The sequence below is a fragment of the Annulohypoxylon truncatum genome (genome assembly GCF_022578515.1).
Source record: "Annulohypoxylon truncatum strain CBS 140777 unplaced genomic scaffold F4807scaffold_11, whole genome shotgun sequence".
Taxonomy (NCBI): Eukaryota; Fungi; Ascomycota; class Sordariomycetes; order Xylariales; family Hypoxylaceae; genus Annulohypoxylon; species Annulohypoxylon truncatum.
In genome coordinates, this window is record NW_025953797.1 from 309852 (window position 1) to 332432 (window position 22581).

General features: G+C 49.3%; 6 protein-coding genes across 6 annotated transcripts; 4 read left to right on the forward strand and 2 right to left on the reverse strand.

The window, feature by feature from the left end:
• Nucleotides 1-2094: 2094 nt before the first annotated feature.
• F4807DRAFT_459128 (uncharacterized protein) lies at nt 2095-4163 on the forward strand (the record flags this gene model as incomplete). Its single annotated transcript, XM_048001309.1, has 3 exons — nt 2095-2414; nt 2515-2598; nt 2654-4163. 3 exons carry the CDS (start codon nt 2095-2097, stop codon nt 4161-4163), a joined length of 1914 nt encoding a protein of 637 aa, XP_047855421.1.
• Nucleotides 4164-5430: 1267 nt separating this feature from the next.
• F4807DRAFT_42718 (ARM repeat-containing protein) lies at nt 5431-10664 on the forward strand. Its single transcript, XM_047998132.1, has 2 exons — nt 5431-5854; nt 5913-10664. The coding sequence occupies exons 1-2, from the start codon at nt 5641-5643 to the stop codon at nt 10406-10408; spliced, it is 4710 nt and encodes a 1569-aa protein (XP_047855422.1). The 5' UTR covers nt 5431-5640; the 3' UTR covers nt 10409-10664.
• A 161-nt stretch (nt 10665-10825) lies between these two features.
• F4807DRAFT_420799 (DHH phosphoesterase) lies at nt 10826-12574 on the forward strand. The gene is made up of 2 exons (XM_047997525.1): nt 10826-11122; nt 11350-12574. The coding sequence occupies exons 1-2, from the start codon at nt 10975-10977 to the stop codon at nt 12483-12485; spliced, it is 1284 nt and encodes a 427-aa protein (XP_047855423.1). The 5' UTR covers nt 10826-10974; the 3' UTR covers nt 12486-12574.
• A 108-nt stretch (nt 12575-12682) lies between these two features.
• On the reverse strand, nt 12683-13798 carry F4807DRAFT_459131 (nuclease S1 precursor; the record flags this gene model as incomplete). Its single annotated transcript, XM_048001310.1, has 4 exons — nt 12683-12960; nt 13072-13258; nt 13317-13328; nt 13403-13798. 4 exons carry the CDS (start codon nt 13796-13798, stop codon nt 12683-12685), a joined length of 873 nt encoding a protein of 290 aa, XP_047855424.1.
• Nucleotides 13799-14428: 630 nt separating this feature from the next.
• Nucleotides 14429-17217, reverse strand: F4807DRAFT_42754 (uncharacterized protein). Its single transcript, XM_047998173.1, has one exon. The coding sequence runs from the start codon at nt 17099-17101 to the stop codon at nt 15059-15061; it is 2043 nt and encodes a 680-aa protein (XP_047855425.1). The 5' UTR covers nt 17102-17217; the 3' UTR covers nt 14429-15058.
• A 220-nt stretch (nt 17218-17437) lies between these two features.
• F4807DRAFT_42800 (DNA/RNA polymerase) lies at nt 17438-22537 on the forward strand. The gene is made up of 2 exons (XM_047998226.1): nt 17438-21938; nt 21994-22537. The coding sequence occupies exons 1-2, from the start codon at nt 17712-17714 to the stop codon at nt 22042-22044; spliced, it is 4278 nt and encodes a 1425-aa protein (XP_047855426.1). The 5' UTR covers nt 17438-17711; the 3' UTR covers nt 22045-22537.
• Nucleotides 22538-22581: the final 44 nt, after the last annotated feature.

A 22581-nucleotide genomic window follows, 5' to 3' on the forward strand; every position in this document is an offset into this window, starting at 1 on the left:
AAGGTAGTAAATCATCGTCATTCGTTGAATAGACATGAACTATAAACCATCATCCGAACAAGAGGGTTGTGTTCGATAGAGTTTGGAGGTTGAAATCGTATGTAGACGTGGAATGGGGAATGAAGCTTATTTGATTCATAGGTACTTGTCGGTGTTTGTCGTTGAAGGCATTAACATGTGGTGTCCACGTTGGCTTGTCATTCAAGGTTTCCGCTCTGAGTAACACCAGACGAATAACGTGAAGGTGACAGCCATCCCACTAGGCAATACATAATTACCATTGTTTTCCTAGATAGGTAATGAGATGCCATCCGATATCACGATGAGGCCAGGGAAGATGTCGACTTCGAAAAGCTTATCGATGATTCTTTCATGAACTGTTGGAAAATCAACGGTTTGCTTTTCTGCAAAGTTCTTGGCTGTCTTTTGGCTATCACGATTGGATAAGCAAATCCATGTCAGTTAATTTTAAGGTGCTTCTGGGACTTTGCCTATTTGGACGAAGACCTTGTCTGAGAGCCCGTGGCTTGACAGGGACCCTAGCTCGACTATGATGTACAGAGTACTAGTCTGTGCGCATCAAATTTCATAAGACGTATATGGCATTGTACAACTGGATCGTTTAGGGATCTCGAACAATGTGCTGATATATTGTTTCATATGATGTATGTATTTGAGATTCATCGGGATAAGTGGAATAATGAAGAGTGAGGAGTGAAGAGTAAACATCAGAATAAGCACGTGTAAAAAAAGGTTGTAAGTTCTGACGGGAGCCGTATATACCTAATATCGGGATGAAAAGCACGCACGGTTAGGGAAACCTCTAATTTGAAGGCCGTGGCCGCTCTACTTGCCTGTTGCGGACTGGAAGCAAGTAAGTTTTTACTGTGGATCACAACCTTAGGCTGCTGGTACTTCTCATTGGGCAAAGTCTAAGCCAAGCCCCCCATAGAAGGATAGAGCTCCCCTACTATCGACCTGGAAACGTCTCCCGCTCGCTAGTGTACCTGCTACATCAAGAGAAGGCAGGGTGAACGGTGGCACTACTATAGTTAGCCCAGGTACACGAAGTACAAAGTACAACGTCAGATACTAGGTAGGAACAAGGTGCATCAATGTATGTACGTAGCTGCAAGGTAGGGCAGGACGCGGCAGGTGTTGCTTGTTACGATGCTCCTTGATCGTTGATGAATTATGCCTGCCAGCAAGTAAAACTAAGGCCCAGTAGTTCGGTGCACAATCTGGCAGTCCTGGCCAGGCAGTCTCGGGCTGGCTACGCGAGTTCCTCTTCCAATCCTCCCCCAATCCTCTCTCTTTCTCTCATCGGTTCTGTCGAAGTCGCATATACCCAAACTTGGACTTCTTTTCTCCCCATCCTCCGATCCTCATCCTACTCGCCCGGATCTACGGTTTCACGACTTTACCGTCGTGGCCTAGTAGTTTTCTTTTCTTGCTTTCGTTGTGTTATTCTTCGAATTTTTTATTTGACATTCACACCATCCATTCGTTTAAGCCAAAAGAGTCAAAGGAGCCTTCTACCAGTAAATTCGCCTAATGTCCAGCCATCTCGATAACCCATTCAGTAGTAGATAGCATCCACAGTCGTATTCTATTCGACGTGCGTCTAAGACTGCAAGATAGGTGGACTTGTGGCATGTCAAGCGCAACCTGAAATCCTCCCACTACACGATTTCTGGTTTGGTTCCTTTCACTCAAGGTCTCACCTTCTCCAACTGTAGACACTCGTTCGTCACCGGAAACACCAACACACCCGATCCCATCGGCACACTACCTACCTACATACATCCCTCAACACGAAAAAAAAATAACACTCGAAAGAAAATAATCATTCCCTCGTATTTCTCTTACAGAGTAATTGACCCCTCAAGATACCTCTTCACTTTGATTTTGGTTACGGTTACGACTATTACTTGCGACCAACCTTGCACATAAGATTTACCTGCCTCAGAAGGAAAGAAACGGAAACACAGACTATCCTCGCCAGCATATCAGTCATTCAGCCACTTCTTAGCACCGAGCAACTACGAATACCATCATCAACCGAGTCGAGTTAAATAGCATGTGGTTTGAGCAATGATAGGATCCGAACGTCATGCCTTCTCGGCGCCAGTGATCCCTACTTCCCATACGAACTCTAGGAGGAACGGCGATCGATCTGTCACTCCGAAGTCCCCCAAACCCTTTAAGCGCGACGTCGCGATGGAATCGTCTCGATCAGGGAGTGGTGGAAAGACGGCTGGCCGGTTAGGGTGGACTGTAAAATCAGCCCTTGTGTCGATCCTCGCAGCAACTCCTGGCTCCATGGCAGACTGCATTCCGTTAACAGGCTCAACAACTTGTCCAGCGTTTGCGTCCGCCTCGGTGTCCACGAGTAGTTATTTAATAGGGCTATTGTAAGTTCTCACATCCCTTTCCCATCTCATTCTCCAAATGCGATATCGCGTTGTCATAAGAATCTGTCTCGGATTCTAATCTATAATTCCTACCATTTAGTCCTTTTCTCCAGTACGTCTCAGACAGGGCTTCTTTCGATAAGCAGTTAAGCCAATATGTTCAGACCGATTTTGTTCAGAAACAGTAAGTAAATTGACGCCAATATGATCCCTAACTTAAAGCTTATTCTGTATCTTAGGTACCAAACATTGTTGGGTTGCGGCAATATCGACCTCGTCAACACTACTGATTTATATGCGCGTTTCACTACCTCAGTAATCTGTAATGCTATTATCCAAAATTCCATCAAGGACTGTAGTCTGTCGGACCAGGATTCGCGGCCCTTGTGTGCCGACTCTTGCGCTCATTATGCCGAGAGTGAAGCCTATCTCGCGGCCGATACTAGCCTGTGTCCCAGCTCAAGCAGTGGCCGTCAAGACCAGATAAGAGCTGACTTCGTTAATTGTGCTTTGCCGGCGGACTCGCTATCTAGTAGCAGTTGTATCCAAGGCATCGCTAATGAACCAGATAACTGTGGATACGGCGGTAGCACCGTTGGATTGTGCTCATATTGCGCATCAGGCGGTATTAACTCGACTGATACCTGCTGCTACAATTCCAATATCGAGTCAAAGTGCGCCAACGTCGTCTTGCCCTCAATTACGTCAACCATATCCTTCAGTACACCTACCGCGAGCGCCACCGCCAGCAGCACAGCAACACCCGTTGCGGGGGGCTCATCCGGCAGCAAAGGTCTTTCTGGCGGTGCGATAGCTGGTGTTGTCATTGGATCCGTGGCTGGTCTGGCTCTTTTAGTCTTCCTCATACTGATGTGCATTAGACTGGCACGAAGAAGACGTGGTAGTCAGAAGGGAAGCATATTTAACCAACCATCACCCTCTAGGAAAGGGCCACAGACAAACCAGGTTCCCGCGGCTCCTGTAGCACCTCAAGGGTATGAAGTCCTCCCCGGAGGAAGGATAGCCCGTATGTCGGCATTAGAAGGCCATACGGGAGAGCCTGGCTCGAGACACGGAGACTCCAGACGCGGGGCTTCGGCGGGTGCAGCAGCAGCCGGTGCGGCCGCTGGGTACATCACAGGAAGACGGAGAGGAGGAGGTGATCATTCGTCTTCTGACTCGTTCGGGGAGAGTCCCGGATCAGAACCACGTGCAGCTATATTACGACCACCTCCCATGAACATCCGCAGGAACGGTTCGTTGTCTAGCAGTTCGGTGCTCGCAGGTGAAGATCCTCAATCTCCCGGTAGTGCAGGGGGGATGTCATCGCCCCCTGGTGTCAACAGTCAGCAATCTGAGCAACTCCCATTCTTCAAGGACTATTACTCGCAGGACGATATCCACCCTGGCGAGCGCGTCTCGGTCCTTTGGGCGTACCAGCCCCGCGCAGCCGACGAATTCGCCTTGGAACGCGGTGATATGTTGAAGGTGGTAGGTATCTGGGATGACGGATGGGCAACCGGTGTTATGTTGGACGAAAGAGCAGATGAGTGGGAAGCACGCAGACAAGCACAGAGGGATAGCGGAGTTTCACATACCTCAGGTCGCTTACGAGACACATCACCTCCGGTTAGTGGAGAGATCAAGGCTTTCCCGTTGGTCTGCGTCTGCCTACCCGAACATTGGAGGAAGACAATTGAGGGCGATGGATCTACAGAGACCGGGTCTAGTGCTCAGCACGGAACTTGAGCCTAATAACGAGATCTTCACGCTGTTTATTTATATCTGATGGGTTGACGAAGACACTAGTGTTTGCATTGCACCGGCGTTTAGGGACTTATAACTTCCAACCTAACCCTCGGTCCGACCGCAGCGCGATATCGATTCGTCAAAATCCCCTTTCAGGTATAGTTTCGGTCTATACCTGATCGACTTCCATGTCCATCGTCCTCAATTTAACGCCCGCCTTCTTGTCCTCGCCTTGCACATAGACACGACGATTCGCATTCTTGCGATTGATACGCTTAATGCCTCCAATTCTACAGTACCTATTTAATTCTATTCGGATGACACATCGCCTCGGATCACGACTTGAACCGCAGGACGGCTGGTGGTGGTGTTTACCAGCTGGTCCTCGGGATTTTTGATATGAAGAGACGCGATCATAATTAATATGACGACTACATGCAGTTGCGCCCTCTCCTTTCTCTTCGATTATTGATTCTATATACCCGGTGTGTTAGCAAAGGTGTTTGGTGCGGGTTGTCGGGGAGGGCCACTGTTATGTGATTCGTTTCTTTGAGGGAGAGGCGGGTGGAGACTGGGGCGTGACTGGAAAACGTGCATGACACTACCTACCTATATGCCTAACAGACGAGCAAGGGACAATACGGTTGAAGACTCCTTCATATCTTCAGTGGTGCCGTCGGGAGAGCTTTAGGTTAGATATATGGCATAGGGATGTTTCTAGGGCTGCTCCTAAATGAGGATAGAGCCCTGTCATCTCAATTATCAATTAGCTTAGGGTTTCTCACGAAAGAGTATTAGTAACATACATATGAGGTAGCTATCTTCTATCAAGTGAGTTGAGAAAATATGTCTTGTAAATATCAAATGGCTTTTTAGCATCTATGCTACCTAAACACTTGAGTTAGCTGAGTGAAGTACTGTACCAGTAGTTCTTCTCTGTCAGTATCGACTACATATTGCAAACTATAACACATCCTTTAATCACGCAATACGATACCTACTGTTTACATGTGAATCATTCAACTGTGACTATTTGGGTGAATAGGGGTATGATTATGACAAAGAATCTTGAACGGGGTGTACAAAGATCCATGCTAGGTACATTGGAGACGTACCCAATTATTCAATGATTGACTGATCTGATGCTAAGTTTACTAATTAGCAGCGACTACCTCTCTATTGGAAGGTCTGACCCCACCCAAGCTAAGATTCCAGGCACATGCAACCCACTAAATTCCTGGAAGCTCTTCTATTCATCCAACTCCGTCATCAAGATCACATAGCCTTGCTTGCTGCCTCGTGAGCAGTTGGCGTGCTTACTACCATTCACCAATAGATCAATAATGCGCTGTGTTGCGTTCGTTCGAAGATAGAAAAGATAATACATCTGTTGACAAGGCTTGTGGAGAACCTCGAAGATGATCAATCTGTTTTGCCTCACATATTTGGCTAGGTAGCACCATCGCATGTTTGCAAGATGGGTAACAGCTACTCCCTTACCACGCCGTACGCCGGCTCTGCTGGCATCGACATCCCAGAACTAGCCGACCTAGTACACGAGAGATCGATCGGAAGCGCCCGTTTCATGAAAAGTATCCGCGCCCGTCATCACGATGGAGTTGTTCTGGCAAAGGTCACCGTGAAGCCCTATACCCCACTATCGCTACGCGAATATGGCGAGAAGATCCTACGTACGTGGCCATCACACCACCCTTTTCTAGCACGGAACTTGCGCTGACTAGTCCGAAGAGGAGAGAAATAAACTAAGAGATGTCCCCAACGCCTTGGGCTTCGAGCGCGCCTTTGAAACTGATGGGAACGCTTACCTTGTGCGACAATACATATACAGCTCCCTCTACGATCGCATGTCGACTCGACCGTTCCTCGAAGATATAGAGAAGAAATGGTTGGCCTTCCAGCTGTTGTGCGCACTGCGAGATTGCCACTCTCGGGACATATACCATGGCGATATAAAGACGGAGAATATCATGGTGACATCTTGGAACTGGCTTTATCTCACCGACTTTACTGGCTCCTTCAAGCCCACGAAGCTACCTGATGATAATCCTATGCTTTACTCATACTTCTTCGATCTGTCGGGTCGACGTACATGTTACATCGCGCCCGAGAGGTTCATCGAACATATAGAGAACCCGCAAACACAACTTCAAGGGCACAAGCTCACGTGGTCGATGGATATCTTCAGTGCTGGATGCGTCATTGCCGAACTTTTCTTGGAGACACCTATTTTCAGCCTCAGCCAGATGTTTAAGTACCGTCGTGGCGAGTATGATCCTGTGATATCGCATCTTAGCAGAATTCCAGATCAGGGCCTAAGAGAGATGTTGTCGAGTATGATTCAGCTTGATCCCGAGAAACGGTATTCGGCAGAGCAGTATTTGGACTTTTACAAAACCAAAGTCTTCCCCGAGTACTTCTATAGCTTCCTCCATCAGTATATGGAACTCATCACCGATTCAAGTTCTGGAAGAACTCCTATCACGGGATCCATGAGAAATCTAGGTGAAGCAGATGAGCGGATAGATCGAGTTTTCTACGACTTTGACAAGATATCGTATTTCTTGGGTTATCACGATGGAAAAGAATCATCTCAGCTCGCTCACTTCACTCCTCGACTCGGCCTGGGTCTTTTCCCTGTACGACTAAATATACCCAATAATGAACATTTCACGTCTGCGGGAAAGCAGCCTCCTACGGATGACGGAACCCTAATCTTCCTTACACTTGTCGCCTCGTCCCTTAGAAATACCGCTCGAGCGGCGTCTAAAATCAGGGCTTGTGACGTATTGTTGGCTTTCTCGGAGAGGTTATCCGACGAAGCAAAGCTAGACCGAGTTTTGCCGTACCTAATGACTTTACTAAACGACGATGTCGATCTCGTTGCTATTGCGGCTCTCAGGTCTGTAACTCAGCTTTTGGCTCTTGTATCTGTGGTTACCCCGGTTAATGCCCACGTGTTTCCCGAGTACATTATGCCAAGGATGCAAGTCTTCTTGTCAGGCGCTTCTAGACAACCTATCATGGGAAAAGAGCGCAGAGAACCAAGTGCTCTGGTTCGAGCTACGTACGCGTCTTGTCTGGGAAGCCTTGCGACGACTGCTTCGAAATTCCTAGAGTTGACAGCCATTCTAAGAGCAGAAGGGGCTATTAGCACGGCTGATCCAGAGGTAGAAGCCGGAAGTGACCCCGATGCCGCATTTGACGGCCTGTTCGACAATGCGCAGGGCGAACTCGTCGAATTATTCGAAGCACATGCTAAAGCTCTAGTTGAAGACTCAGACGCTTCAGTACGGCGGGCTTTTCTCAGCTCCGTCCCGGAACTCTGCATGTTTTTTGGCAGTGCAGAATCCAATGATATTATTCTTACTCACCTGAATACATATCTTAATGACCGAGACTGGATGCTGAAATGCGCTTTCTTCGATACCATTGTCGGTATTGCTGCTTTCCTAGGCAGCACAAGTCTGGAGGAATTCAGTCTCCCCCTGATGGTACAGGCCGTAACCGACCCGGAAGAGCATGTCGTCCAAGCAGCATTACACTCTTTAGCGGAGCTGGCAAATCTAGGTCTCCTATCCAAGGCAAAAATTTGGGAGTTAATCGACGTGGTTGGCCGCTTTACTATGCATCCAAACCTATGGATTCGCGAATCTGCAGCAGAGTACATAGCCAGTGCTGCGAAACTACTGTCTCCTGCGGATAAAAGATGTATCGTCTACCCTCTTATCAAGCCATTCATAAAACCACATATTATCCCTGATTTCACCGAGCTTAACTTACTGGACACATTGAAGAAACCTCTATCGAGAACTGTCTTCGATCTAGCTTTATCCTGGGCGCAGAAGACTGATAGAGGCTTGTTCTGGAAAGCCGTCAGACAACAGAAGCAGTCGACTTTCACAATTGCGTCTACGGCGTTAGCAATCCGGTCGTCCCGGGAAGTGCAACCTCAGACCCTTAACAAAGTCCAGCGCAACGATGAAGATGAACAGTGGCTCGGCCGACTACGAAACATGGGAATGACATCTGAAGACGAATTCAAATTGCTTGTTCTTAGAGAGTTCATCTGGCGTCTGAGTCAGATGAGAAATAGGGACCTGATCACACAGGATAACATTGCTACGTCCTTGAATAACATCATTGCTCTGAGGGGTCTAAATGTCCAGTTACAAACCATCATGTTTGATGAGACTACTGCCAAAGAGGAACCACTGTGGCAAGAGCAGATCGCATCTGACTCGGATAAAGGTCCATACACTATTGCTGATGCTCTGATGGACGCATCAATGACAATAGACGAGCCGGTCGGAAAGAGGCGACGCGCTGCTATGAACAACCATCGCTCGCGTCTAAGTAGCCGAGGAGGGGCAATCTCGCCAAGAACGAAGGATAATAGAGCTTTATCGCCAGCTCAAACTCTGTCGTCGTCACCAGTTGACGGTGCAGGCTTCGATCAATCACGACGGACATCATCCGCGACACATGGGCGGATTTCCCTTGACGATAATGCCTCCGTTTCCGATACTCCCTATTCCACTAGGAGAGCTATTCGGCATCAATCAAGTGCATTGGATCTTTTGAATAGGAAGGATAGCGGCAGATCTGTCGCCGAGACGGGAACGACTGAGGCAAACGCATTCGGTCAAGTTGAGGGCCCTTTTGCACAGAACCCTCCACCCCAAATTACCATTCCGGATATTGTCACGGAGGATGGAAATCCTAGCAACCGACCGCGTGCTACACATACATATGAGGGCAATGATCCTAGCATTCTAAAAATGCTCGACAATATGTATTTCGATAATTATCCTCATGACATAGCTCTATTCGGACCACTTGTCCAGCCGATTACGCGGAGAAAGGCTAGCAAAGCGGCTGGGCAGACGGGTGAAGAAGCGTGGAAGCCGCACGGCAGTCTTGTTGCTACGTTTGCGGAACATACGGGTGCAATCAATCGTGTTCTACCATCGCCGGATCATCTATTTTTTATTACAGGCAGCGATGACGGCACAGTGAAAGTGTGGGATTCATCACGACTCGAACGCAATGTCACGCATCGTTCACGACAGACCTACAAACACGAATCAGGTGCGAAAGTTACCGCTCTCTGTTTTGTAGAGAATACCCATACCTTTATTAGTTGTGCTACCGACGGTACCGTCAACGCCGTCAAAGTTGATACCGCAGCGACGAGCGGCGCGACTAAGTATATCCGTTTACGACCTGTCCGAGAGTATCAACTTCCGCCAGACGAGTATGCCGTATGGTGTGAGCATTTTAAGCAAGAGCTCAACTCCGTACTCGTCTTGGCGACTAACCGGTCTCGAGTTGTAGGTGTTGACCTTCGTACGAGGTCGCTCCTCTACTCTCTTGAAAATCCGGTCCATCACGGAACACCGACGTGTTTTTGTATTGATCGAAAGCGTAACTGGCTATTGCTTGGCACATCGCATGGAGTATTGGATCTTTGGGACCTTCGATTCAAAATGCGAGTTAAGAGCTGGGGCTTACCCGGCAAGTCAGCCATCTATCGCCTCAGCCTCCATCCCGCCAAGGGACGCGGGAAATGGGTATGTGTGGCAGGCGGTACTGGCCTTGGAGAAGTCACCGTCTGGGACCTGGAGAAGACCCAATGCAGGGAGATCTATCGTGTGGGTGGATCTAAGGAGGGGCCAAAGGAATATAAAGCATGGGACGTTGATGAGGACAAACCCGAGGGCATGCTCGGCCGCTTCGCGACTAATATCGAACCTACGGCCAGCGGCAGTTCGGATCGAGGCGTCCGAGCTATGGTCGTCGGTTCGGGTGCTATGGAAGAACAGCGTGATGTGCGGTATGGGTACATCCTGACGGGTGGTTCGGACAAGAAATTGCGCTTCTGGGATCTGATCCGCATTGAGAATTCGTGCGTGTTCAGTGGACTCCAAGGAGAGGACGCTAGGCCCGCCTTTTCTGTAGTCAACACACCAAACCAACCCGGCCTAACCCTCAACGTTGAGAGAACATCTAAAGGCAGTGCAGCGGGTTCGGACCAGAAGAACACCAAGGGCGGCAAGACTACGAGCAGCAGAGAGAAGCCTCCTAGGCATACGGTCATCTCGGCAGAGCAGGGACAGCTGCTTAGAAGCCACCTGGATTCGATCCTAGACGTGGCGGTCCTGGAGATGCCGTACACGATGACGGTTAGCGTGGACCGGTCAGGCGTCATATTTGTGTTCCAATAGGGAATAGATGAGTACTAGACGATAGAAAGAATGAGGGATACTGCACGACTTGGCGTTTTTCTTTTGACTGGGTGTTTAGTTTAGTTACGTACACAATAGGCAAATAGGATACCATGGCTAGGACGAGGCGTTGTCAAGGGTTAGAAGGTTCGCTCATGGATTGAATGACGTTGTTCGGAGTAGTATCGTTATGTAGAGGTTCTAATTCAATGTCTTGTACACTTATGTTCGAAGATTGTCTAAGATTCTCTGTATTTGCATGTGAGAGTAATACATGTGCGGAATATTTGCCTGGGTAGTACCTACCTACCTATATACTATCTAAGGGGTAGGCGTATTAGAAGATGGTGCTTGCTCTCAACCAATCGCGCAAGAGATTAACCTAGGGTTGGTTTAGCTACGGGTAGGTGCATGTCCCCTGATATTAGAGCTATAACATAGCAGGTACACCACTAAAATTCAAGGGGAATTGCGGGGGACCCAGAAAACAGCAAACGCGATGACGTTAACGTCCGCATGCTAATCCTACACAACAACTCAACTGCCGACACCCGGAACATGAAAAGATGACGGACGGCACGTCTAGCCAACCGCAGGAAATGCCGCCGCAGAAATCGCTGCGGGCTTTTCTATCGACAGCCCGCGCGGCGCTCACGGCTCCGCCGTCGAAGCGTCCCGCGCCGCTGCATTTTGTTGTTGGGAATGAGGCTGCCGGTACGTCTTACGTCTCTTACTTCACTTTGCTTCACACTCACACTCACATCGCCCCTTATATATACAATCTCATCTTTTACATTTATCTGTGCTCGTACGTAATACCAAAACGCTGGGGCGCTTTTTAGAAGTGCGGTTTTGGAGTTGCCGGTTCGAGGGGCTAGAGAGGTGTGGGTGTGGGTATGGGTGTGCGATGATGTACTAACGGAGAACCGTAAAACCCGTAGACCTTGATTCTTTGTGCTCGACGCTCCTCCTCGCGTACTTCCGCAGCTGCGCGCCGCCGCACGTGACGCATGTGCCGCTGTGCCATCTCCCGCGCGCGGATCTCGCGCTGAGGCCTGAGTTCGACGCTGTGCTTGGGCGCGCTGGGGTTGGTGGGGAGGATGTGCTTACGTTGAGTGAGCTGCCGAAGGGTATAAGGCCCGAGGACACGAGGTGGTTGCTCGTAGACCACAATGTGTTGACGGGAAGGCTTGGGAAGGAGTTCGGCGATAGGGTGGTTGGGTGCGTGGACCATCATGACGATGAGGGGGTCGTGCCGAAAGATGCGGATCCGAGGGTTATTGAGAAAGCGGGGAGTTGTATGAGTTTGGTCGTCGAGCAGTGTCGCGAGACGTGGGATGCGTTGACGAAGGGAAAGGGAGATGGGAAAGGGGAAGGCAAGGGAGATCTGACGAAGAAGGCGGAGATTAATCGACAGCTGGCGTACCTGGCTCTCGCGCCGATCCTAATCGATACGGCGAATCTGGGGAACAAGGACAAGACGACGGCGCACGACGAGCGCGCGGTCGAGATCGCCGAGGGCTACATTGTACCATCTACTTCCAACGCCGCCACTACGAGTTCCGCCGACGTTTACGACCGTGCCAAGTTCTTCGCCGAAGTATCTGCCCTTAAGGAGGACATTTCGCAGATGTCGGCCCGCGACGTCCTGCGCAAGGACTATAAGGCGTGGACCGAGGGAGCCCTGAAGCTGGGCACCTCGTCCGTGCCGCAGTCCTTTGCGACTCTGATCAAGCAGGCTGGCGGCGAGAGCGCGCTGTTGGCGGAGTTAGATCGGTGGATTGACGAGAACGGGTTGGATGTTATGGTCGTGTTGACGACGTCCAAGGATGACGAGGGAAAGTTTACTAGGGAATTGATGGTCTGGACCAGGGGTTTGCCGCATGTCGTGAGCGCGGTGAAGGGGTTTATAGAAGACGAGGGGAAGGCGGAACTGGGACTGCAAGCTTGGGGAGAGGGGAAGCTGGATATGGAGGATGGGGAGGGGAATTGGAGGAGGTGCTGGAGACAAGAGAGGGTGGAATTTAGTAGGAAGAAGATCGCGCCTATGTTGAGGGATGCGTTGAAAAAGGTGTAATGGGCTGTGATGGCGGGCCTTTAAGGAGAAATCATCGTTCAATAAACGCGTCACCTCATCAAACTATATCAGCGGACGTTCAATAGACATAGAGTTCATTCATCTCTCATAAATCTACGCAATTAACTAATCATCCTAACATAGGCATACGACACCCCAACTCCCATCACTTTTTTCAGGTAATCTTCATTTTTCTCTTACATAGCGGCAACGATAGCGTCGAGCCACTTCGCGAGCCGGTATCCCTGCTTCGCGATCTGCAGCTCGACGACGGGCTGCGCGGTCGTCGTGTAGGCGCCGCTGAGGTCCTTGTTCTCGACGGCGCTGACGCCGCCCTTGAGGACGGTCGAGCACACGTACGCGTTGCTCTCCGTCGCCCACTTCAGCGCCGTCGATACCTGGGCGGAGGAGGAGCCTACGCTGAGCCCGCTGACCCAGCCCGCGGCCTGGGACTTGTAGTCGCCGGAGTCGATTTCTGGGAAATTGTTAGGAACGGAGTGGATTTATAGGTGTCTAGATTAAGGGGAGAAGGGAAGGAAGAGAGGGTGAAAGAGGGGATGAGAGAGGGGAAAAGGGGAAAAGTTACCCTTGATCAGAGTCGTGGCCCACGACTTGGCAGATGTTAGAGAGGAGCCGCCTGAGATGGATTCGGGGATGTTGCTGTCCCAGATGGCGTGCAAGTTCGTGTCGTCGCCGTCGTACTCGACGTCGATGTCGTTACCACCTACTTCTAGAGCTTCGCAGTGCAGGGGCTGGCCTATGTCGCCGGCAAACTGTCCTATCGCGTTAATTTCCCTTGTTCGATATGCTTTTACCATAGATCATGCTTACGTGGATAACCATCTAGAATATGTCAGCATGTCTATTTCTAAAGGTTTTTTTTTTTTTTTTTTTTTTTTTTGCGGATCTAGACTTACCTTGGCGGCGATCTGTAAGTTAGCGTTGCTAGCCTTCTGGTCCAGGAGAATGGTCGTGTAGTTCTGGAGCGCGCGGACGACGCAGCCCTCGGAACCGCAGTCCCGGTCCAAGTCGACGCCGCAGGTCGACGGCGGGTTGTCGTTGGCGTCGATGTAGTGGAACGGCGCCGAGAACGTGCCGGCGGTCGTGTACCGGTAGCTGTCGGCCCAGGCGACGACGCTGGCGAGGTAGTCGGCGGAGGTGTCGCCTAGGAGGCCCTGGAAGTAGCTCTTGGTCGCCGAGCCGACATAGTTGCTAGCGATGTAAGCGATAGTCTCGTGGCCCATCGCTCCCCAGGCCATGGCACCGGGAAGGGCGGCCGTCGACAAGAGGGCTAAGATGGTAAAGCGGGCCATCTTGATCGTTGTTAGGTACTATTTACTTTTACTAGTTATTCACCGAGAAAGTACAAGCTTATTGGCCTTGGTCGATGGTCACTGGATGCCGGAGCAGAGAGGAGTGGTGACGACGAGAGGAGATATCTCGGTACGCCAAGAGATGAGGCGGACACACGTTATATATCTACTTGTAAGGCTTCACCTGCTTACACGCTTGCAGAATCATGATAAGCAGGAACAGGTAGAGATGTTCGGTAATCTGATTCGTTGGAGCCCATGCTGAGCGAGTCTATTGGCTCCGTAGGCGCATTCCGAACCTGATCCACGCAAAATCCCGGGGATAGAGTGTGGACTTAGCATCGGGAAGCAAATCGAGATAGCGTCGAACGTGTGAGTTTATAGAAGGTGCTTTTTTCGATCACCACTCAGCTGCGCCTTGGGGGAGATTCAAGGTAGCATTCGAGTACTAGCAGCCGGGATCATCGCCGGAATGAGGTCGGCCTGCCGCTGCATACCTTATCTTGGAACTTGTCCAATCAAGCGAGGCACGTTGGTTCGGAAGCAGGCTCTAAGGCTCTACTCGAGATGAGACTTATGCCGGGGATGGATTTCGGGACGGTGGTTGGTTCAAGTGAAAGAGCTTGCCTTTTCAGTCTAGGTCCGCTGCTGACTACCTGCCTTGATTGGACTTCGGTGTAAGTGCAAATCGGGCAAATCCGCCCTGTTGATCTTGGGGAGAGATCGTTGTTGATTTCACAAGGTACGACTTCAGAACGCCTCGGCAGCCAAGTCTTGGCATAGGAACTCGAATTGTTGATAATCGTTCTAGCTTATTGTGATACTTCGATGGGTATCTAGACAACGTTGGTAACGTGTAAACGATCGTTTTACATTCTCCGACTTATCGTAGATATATTTGAAGATAGGTGGAAGTAACATACCTGAATTGATATGTTATTTAGTCCGATTTTGACATGCCTCCTCGCCCACATGCTCAAGCGGTAAATGAATAGGTACCTTATAACAGAGACGGGTTATTGCCCGAAGGGGAAGGTCTCTAGGTCTCACGAGAACAGATCGAGCATATCAAAGAGCGGAAGCTAATTCTATCACCTCGTGCTACAGTTGAGGGGATCGAGAGGTTTAGAAAATCCGTTGGACTAATCCACCTTGAATATGCTTTTTGTTTTGTAGAGAATATCACAAGTAGATTGCGAAAGGTATCTGACAAGGCCAGGCAAATAGGTAGAGAGCTCGCATGCAGCGCGGCCAATTGATTTAGTTTTCCATGAGTCTGAGAAGTCTGATGATTCTGACAAATTCGTTCTTGGAGTCTGCTCCGCGCATTACCATGTTTTCAGCCTCAGGTTTTGCGATACGAATGCAGTCCATAAGAGCCTCCGAAACCGCTCTGTTAGGTAGCACACGCGGAGATTCTGCAAGCAGCCCTTGAAAAGTCTGCGATACTGCCATAGCACAAAACGGCAGCGAACCCCGAGATTTTATCAGCTGGTAAAAGTGTACATACATAGCTGCTGACCGTGGAAGTGCGTATTTGGGCCGCATCAGCCAGACGGACCAAAGCCTTTTCCAGTCCTCTATTCGACGATATGCGCTCATGAGTCTCATGAGCAACGGCTCGTCCATACAAGGCAAATTTAATCGAGGTAAGGTCGTTGTTAGCTGTCGTATAAGTGCTAGATAATCGTCCCATGAATCTTGATGACGGTATTGACATACTGTTTCGATGATGGTGACAATGATATCATGAGCAATGATGGGTTCTCCACGTTGCTGCATCGTTCGTAGAAGCTGCTGAGCGAGTTCGTGTTGCTTTTCCACACCTACAGCTGAGCCGTATATGCAAGTCAAAAGCTGGAGATACTGCTCTCGTGTGGCATTAATAGCGTAGAGATTTAGTTCATCAATAAGACCCTGTACATTTTCAAGAGACCTGAAATGGTGGCCTGGGTTAGACTTGTATGCTGTAGCTTCAACAGCCAGACGAAACCCCCAAGTTTTGTGTGGAGGGAGAGATTGGCATGCAGATTTTGAAATCCGGACGAATGGTGTTACGTCCTCTCCTAAATTTCCGAGAGCATCTCTCTGGTCCGCCGTCGACATCTTACCAAGGCGGAGTCGCAGTAAGTCCAGAATGCGATATTTTTGGCGAGCGTCAAACTTTAGAGCCTGCTCAAGAGCCTCCTTTGAATCAATAGCAAATAGAGCACTAGCTTCAGGCGCATCATGAGTAATCGCTTGTTGCGTTGAATAAGCCCGTTTTTGTTCGAACGGTATCTTTCTAGAAGTGTCGTTAAATTGACTGCCTTTGGTTACTGCTGGTGGGCGTGAGCTGGATAGGATGGCCTCTTCTAAGGGATGTAGTTTTTTCGTATTCACTCCTTCTGATTTTGAGGAATCACCAAGCGGCTTGCCCAGGGCTTTCTCCCACAAAGCTTCGAGGCCCATTTCGGCTCTTCGTGACTCAGTCATTATCTGAATGATGATTGTGTAGCCAGTTTGAGAAACGCCAAAACCGGCGACGCGCCCATCATCTGTAACTATGGCAGACTCATCATTGCTGCGGCCGATCGTGCCGAGATTGACACATATCCAGCCGGTTCTGATACCGTCATCTGAATCCTCAGTTCTTCCTATGAGCTTTGCCCGCTTAGCTTTTCGACGCAGTTTAGTCTTACGCTCATTTGGCCCGAGTAGGCCATCAGCATGGGCGTAGATTCGATGTTCGGCTCTTAACCATCGTAGCAAGCGTCCGGCGGACACATTAAGATGGCGCTCACTCCGTGCTGTGCCAAACAGCATGAAAAGATTCGGCCCTAACGCTGCGGGGGGATCTAGCTCTCTAAGGTCCAAGAGCGAGAGCTCCTCAAGACCCAATTCCTCAGACGTGTACTCAAGCAATGAACCGACAACCTTCGGGGAGCCGTCGGGGACCTCAGGCAAAGGTGGCGGTTCAATGGTAGCCACGTGCCTCGGAGGTTCAACTTGAAGATACCAAGGGATGTTAGCTAAACCTGAGCCTTTCGCGGCATCGTCCCGCCCTTGACTATCTAGCTCATCGGCCTCTTCCGAGCGCTCATCGGCCGGTTCTGTGCCATTCAAAGGCCCATTCTGGGTCGGCGGAGACGAGAAAGATCGAATTGGTGCTGCAGGAATCCACCGTGGCCGGGATTGAAGGGGACGGGCTCGCGCGCTGGACAATGCATTGACATTCGGGGGGCTGGCAAAAAGCTTCAATATAGCTAAACGACAATGAGGACAACCCGTCGAGGTTATATTCATAACATGTCGAGCTGCCATCTCGTCTGTTCAATGGTGTAGAGAGACTCAAATCTCCTCACTCATCGATGAGATCAATGAGATCACATTTATGTATATGCGAAGTTACTTAATGAAGACTGGGTCCGTCTTTACATAATATCATAGATCCTACTTTGCCACCACCACTTTGGCAATTGCGAACGGAATAATCGATAAATCCGTAAGCTACCTATGCACACTAGCATCTTTAGAGCTTAGCTCCAACGGAGACGGTGGGCAGTCGAGAGAAGAGTGGGGTAATATGTCATATAAGGCCAATCAGAAGCTTGTAAATTGGGGGTCTATCTAATCTAAAAAAACCTTTTTGCAAAGGCAAGAAAAAAAATTCGGACCTCGACCCTCACTAAAAGCTTGTCGTTATCGAATATCTACAAAATATAGAATTTATTCCCGACTTTGACCAAAGTCTTCCCTCGTAAATAAGTTGGCGGTTTTGTACCTTTAAATCTTGCGTCGTCAGCATAATCGCTCGGCTTCATGTTACAATAATAAAGCAAAGTCCTCGGCAGCTTTAAAAGCCTGTTGAGACCAATCTTTCCTTTTTATATTTTTTTATCACCCCTCCAAGACATCCTAAGCCGCCACCACGATGTTCTTGCGACCACCTCCGGCTCGTCAGAGCCTATCACTCCCTCGACTGAGCTCAATAAGACGACCTCAATCAGTCGCTAGAAGTCCCTCTCTCCGTTCCTTTCACACGTCAGACCACAGGCTCTTGACAGCCCGAATTGAACTGCCGCCAAGGAGGAGAAAGATTTCACGCTCACAAGATATTCACGGGCCAGTTTTTCAACGGTCTTTAGCGACGGCCATCAGCGACCCTTTGCGACAAGATAAAATTCCTTACGAGCACTTGCAATCACATATTCCCAACAATTTCTTACCACCAATACCTCCTCGGTTATATGACATACGACCATTCGATCCTTCTTTTCCATTACTCATTCGGTCTAATGATGACGACACTTTCCCACGCTCAAGGATGAATACCAGTGGAATTCCTGGTGCCGCTGACGAAATGATATCCGTGTTCGACGCATGTTTGCAAGTAGGAAAATTGGATAGAGCAGCTCTTGTCCTCACAAGATTCAGCGACTCTGATGACTTGCCGGCCAATGAGCTGATTTTGCTTCATAACCAATACCTCCGTGCCGTCATTGCTAAAGCCTTCGATAACCCAGAACCTAAATGGGCACAATCTTGTCACAAGTGGTACGAATTACATATCAATGCTAAGGAGCTCCCTCAGACACCCGAGACCATAGCTTGCATGCTGAAGGTTTCGCTTTTATCCGCTAGAGGCGTAAGGCTGGCAAGGCTTGTGACACGGTATATGGATATGATGCCAGGCGATGCCATATACCAGGTTCTATCTGAAGTCGACATACTTACGCAGCAGGATTTCGGCACCATCACCAGCATTTATAAACCCGCTTCCTATCTTTTAGATGAATTTGGGTTTACGCAAGGAGAGGAAGAGCCACAATCGTCAGCTGCAGAGACCAACACAACGCAATCGACAGATCCATCCGAAGCGAAGCCGGCGTCTGACGAAATACCTGAAATTATGGCTGTACCACAAAAAGGCTTGGGTCTCCAGTCATTACGTACTGTCTTATCCTTTTTCAGTACAATAAAAGGTCGGGATATCTCCCTGCTTCCCCGAGCTGAGCGCCGAGAAATCCAGGCACAGTTGGAAAAGGATTGTGTCGATGCCGCTATCGCCCGATGGAGGGAAGAAAATGAAGCTCTGAAAAAGATGGGTTTAAACACATCCATGTCGACAACTGCTTTAAATTCGCAGTTATACGACTGGCAATGTGCTCTAGAAAGCAAGTTAGAAAATGAGTTTGCGCTGTTCGAAGAGTCGGAGACCCGCGAATATAAAGTACAGGCGGATTATGATCGATGCTTATACGCACCCTTCATGAGGCAGTCGAATCCGTCAAGGCTAGCCGCGGTTACGATTATAAGCGTTCTGAATGCGTTGTCGTCAGCAGGTGTCGACAGCGGAATTCAATTGTCCTCTTTACTTAGCCAGCTCTCCAAGGCTGTGGAGGACGATGTTAGATTCCTAAAACGACAGCAACAACTAGAATTGCGAAAACCCAAAACTAAAAGACGGGTTTACAAACCGGACGTCAATAAAGAACAAGAGAGCTCACCAAGCTCAGTGCCAGTTCAGCCACCCGCTGATGCTAACATGGAGTCCAATGTGGTGGAGGCCTCCGCCTATGACATCAGGTCATGGCCTCTATTGATCAAAACGAAGGTTGGCGTCGCTTTGCTCTCTGCCCTGATGGACAGCGCGAAAGTGGATGTTGTTCAGGAACATCCCGAAACCAAGGCACTCGTCAGACAGAGACAGCCTGCCATGGCCCATACTATGGTGCACCGCAAAGGAAAGAAAGTCGGCCTAGTTATGCCTAATAAATTCCTTGTGGAGATATTGAAGAGGGAGCCCCCAGCAGATTTCCTTGCGAGACATCTACCGATGCTTGTTGAACCAGAGCCTTGGAGTAAGTTCGACAAAGGCGGCTTTCTTGAATACCCTGCTCAACTTGTACGAGTTAAACATGGCGAGAAGGACCAGAGGATATATGCTGAAGCAGCCTTGCAGAGAGGCGACATGGAACAAGTTAGCAAAGGCCTCGATGTTCTTGGTCGAACAGGGTGGAGGATCAACGAGCCTGTTTTCAAAGTGATGCTCGAGGCATGGAATAGCGGTGAAGAAATAGCCAATATCCCCCCGCTAAATCCCCAAATTCCCATACCCGAAGAACCAGAGTCATCAGACAATCCATTGCAAAGACGACAATGGTTGAAGGCCGTGAGGGCCGTGGAGAATGAGAAATCAGGTCTCCATTCTGAGCGCTGTTTCATGAATCTTCAACTCGAGATTGCCAGGTCCTTTAAAGACCAGACCTTCTATTTCCCGCATAACATGGACTTCCGAGGACGCGCGTATCCAATCCCAACTTACCTGAATCATATGGGCGCAGACCATACCCGCGGCCTACTTCGCTTTGCGAAGGGGAAGGAGCTTGGCGAGGAAGGGCTGCGATGGCTAAAAATCCACCTGGCAAACGTGTTCGGCTACGACAAGGCGAGCTTGAAGGACCGGGAATCATTTGTGATGGACCATCTCGAAGACGTCTACGACTCTGCTGCCAACCCTCTCGGAGGAAAGCGTTGGTGGCTTCAGGCTGAGGATTCATGGCAATGCCTGGCAACATGCTTCGAACTCAAGGCAGCGTTGCAGTCTCCTGACCCCTCTAAATACGTATCCCATCTTCCTGTTCACCAGGACGGCACATGCAATGGATTACAGCACTATGCGGCTCTCGGCGGTGACATGTGGGGCGCTCAACAGGTGAACCTGGAACCCGGTGATTCGCCTGCAGACGTATATTCTGCAGTGGCCGAGCTGGTGAAGGAAAGCATCGCAAAAGATTTGAAAGAGGACAATTTCCTCGCAAAAGCTATCGACGGCAAGATAACAAGAAAGGTTGTGAAGCAGACTGTAATGACGAACGTCTACGGTGTCACCTTCTCTGGAGCAAAGGCTCAGGTATTGAAACAGATCGACGCGCTTTACCCAAACATATTCAAGGAAACGGAAGTACCAGCGCCGATACTCGCTTCCTATGTCGCCACTAAGATCTTCAAGGCTCTCTCTACTATGTTTCGTGGAGCACATGATATCCAGTACTGGTTTGGAGAGTGTGCTGGAAGGGTGTGCCGTGCAATCACTCCAGAACAGATTGAACGAATTGCCAATGGAGAAGTGGCGCCTGCCAAGAAGAAGAAGAAGGTCTCAAAAACGCGCTCTGACACCGCCGCCACCACCGCCGCTAAGAAAGCAAAGTCGGCATCTGATGAGCTCCTAAGCCATTTCAGATCAACTGTTGTCTGGACGACTCCCCTCCGGATGCCCATTGTCCAGCCATATCGCAAGTCTGGGACTCGTGTCATTGCCACTTCTATTCAAGACCTTACCTTGCAGGTGCCCGAACGGTCTGATCCAGTCAACCGACGGAAACAATTGCAGGCATTCCCTCCCAACTTCATCCATTCTTTAGACGCCAGCCATATGTTGCTTTCTGCGTTGGAATGCGATGAACTGGGCCTCTCATTCGCGGCCGTGCACGATTCTTTTTGGACGCATGCGTCCGACGTCAATGTTATGAACCGTGTTCTACGCGATTGCTTCATCAGGATACACAGCGAAGATGTCGTTGGACGCCTCGCATCCGAGTTCGAGGCCCGGTATAAAGGCGCTCTCTATCTAGCTAAGCTAGAAAAGGGTCACCCCATCGAAGCCAAAGTCAGTGCACTTCGCAAAGTAAAAAAGCTAAATATGAAAGCCGAACTTCTTGAGGAATACAAGAGAATTCAGCTGTTGAATTCTCCAGACCCGGAGAAAGTCGAAGAAGGCAAGAAAATGGTGACGCCCAGCAGCATTTTCCAAGAAATGTCAGCCTCTCAGCCTCTATCAAGTGCCGATGATATGGAGGCGGTGGGGTTAGGCAACATTCCTAGCGAAGAAACGATCGAAGCTGCTCTCGAAGAAGACCAGGAATGTGAGGACGGAATTTCCACAGTTCAGGATTCTGACAAGATCAAAGCAAGCGATGAAGGCCCGGACGAAGATGAAATGCAACGCTATAAGACTATGATCGAGGCCAGCCGTTTCGAAACGGAGCTTTCGGGTGATGCTAAGAAATTCGAAGAGAAATCAAGGGCCAAATCGAAGGCAAAGGGTGCAGGATTCAATATATGGCTTCCTCTTACTTTCCCTGAGGTTCCCAAAAAGGTCAGTGTTTGGATAATACGTGTGGTTAGCACCAAATATTAACTGATATTTCTAGGGCGACTATAATGTCGAAAGACTAAGGGAAAGCCAATATTTCTTCTCGTAAGCTTCCTCGGCAATTTCAGTCTCTCGCGGGCGATGGTAATGTCGGTGGGTTTTATCACGTGTTTACTCCATTATTAGCGAATGCATCATGAGGCGTCTTAAGGTGAAAAATGCCAGGACGGCGTATAGTGGGGGAGGGGGATGGAAAATATAAAGGCATTGTACTGCATGCGTGGCACATGTATAAATCTGTATAGCACTACTTACGAGGTGGTCTAGGGGAGAAGACCAGGGTAGGAATCGGGCCAGATGGGGATAACAAGGACCATCCACTCCAGTGATGTATAAATTCAGATGAGAATTCGAAGATTTTGGAAATTGTCAAAATCGAACCACATCTATTCCCTTGGTCCTAAAGCAGGATAACCAAAATATTTAGCCAAGTATCCCATCATTCTGAGGATGGTAAATCATGGATACGTACTTCTAAATAATATCATGACTAACACGATTACGCTCATTAGAGGTCGCAAGTTGTAACTTTCAAAAGCTCGACATGTATTCACATCACATATACGAAAGTAAGCAATAAATGTAA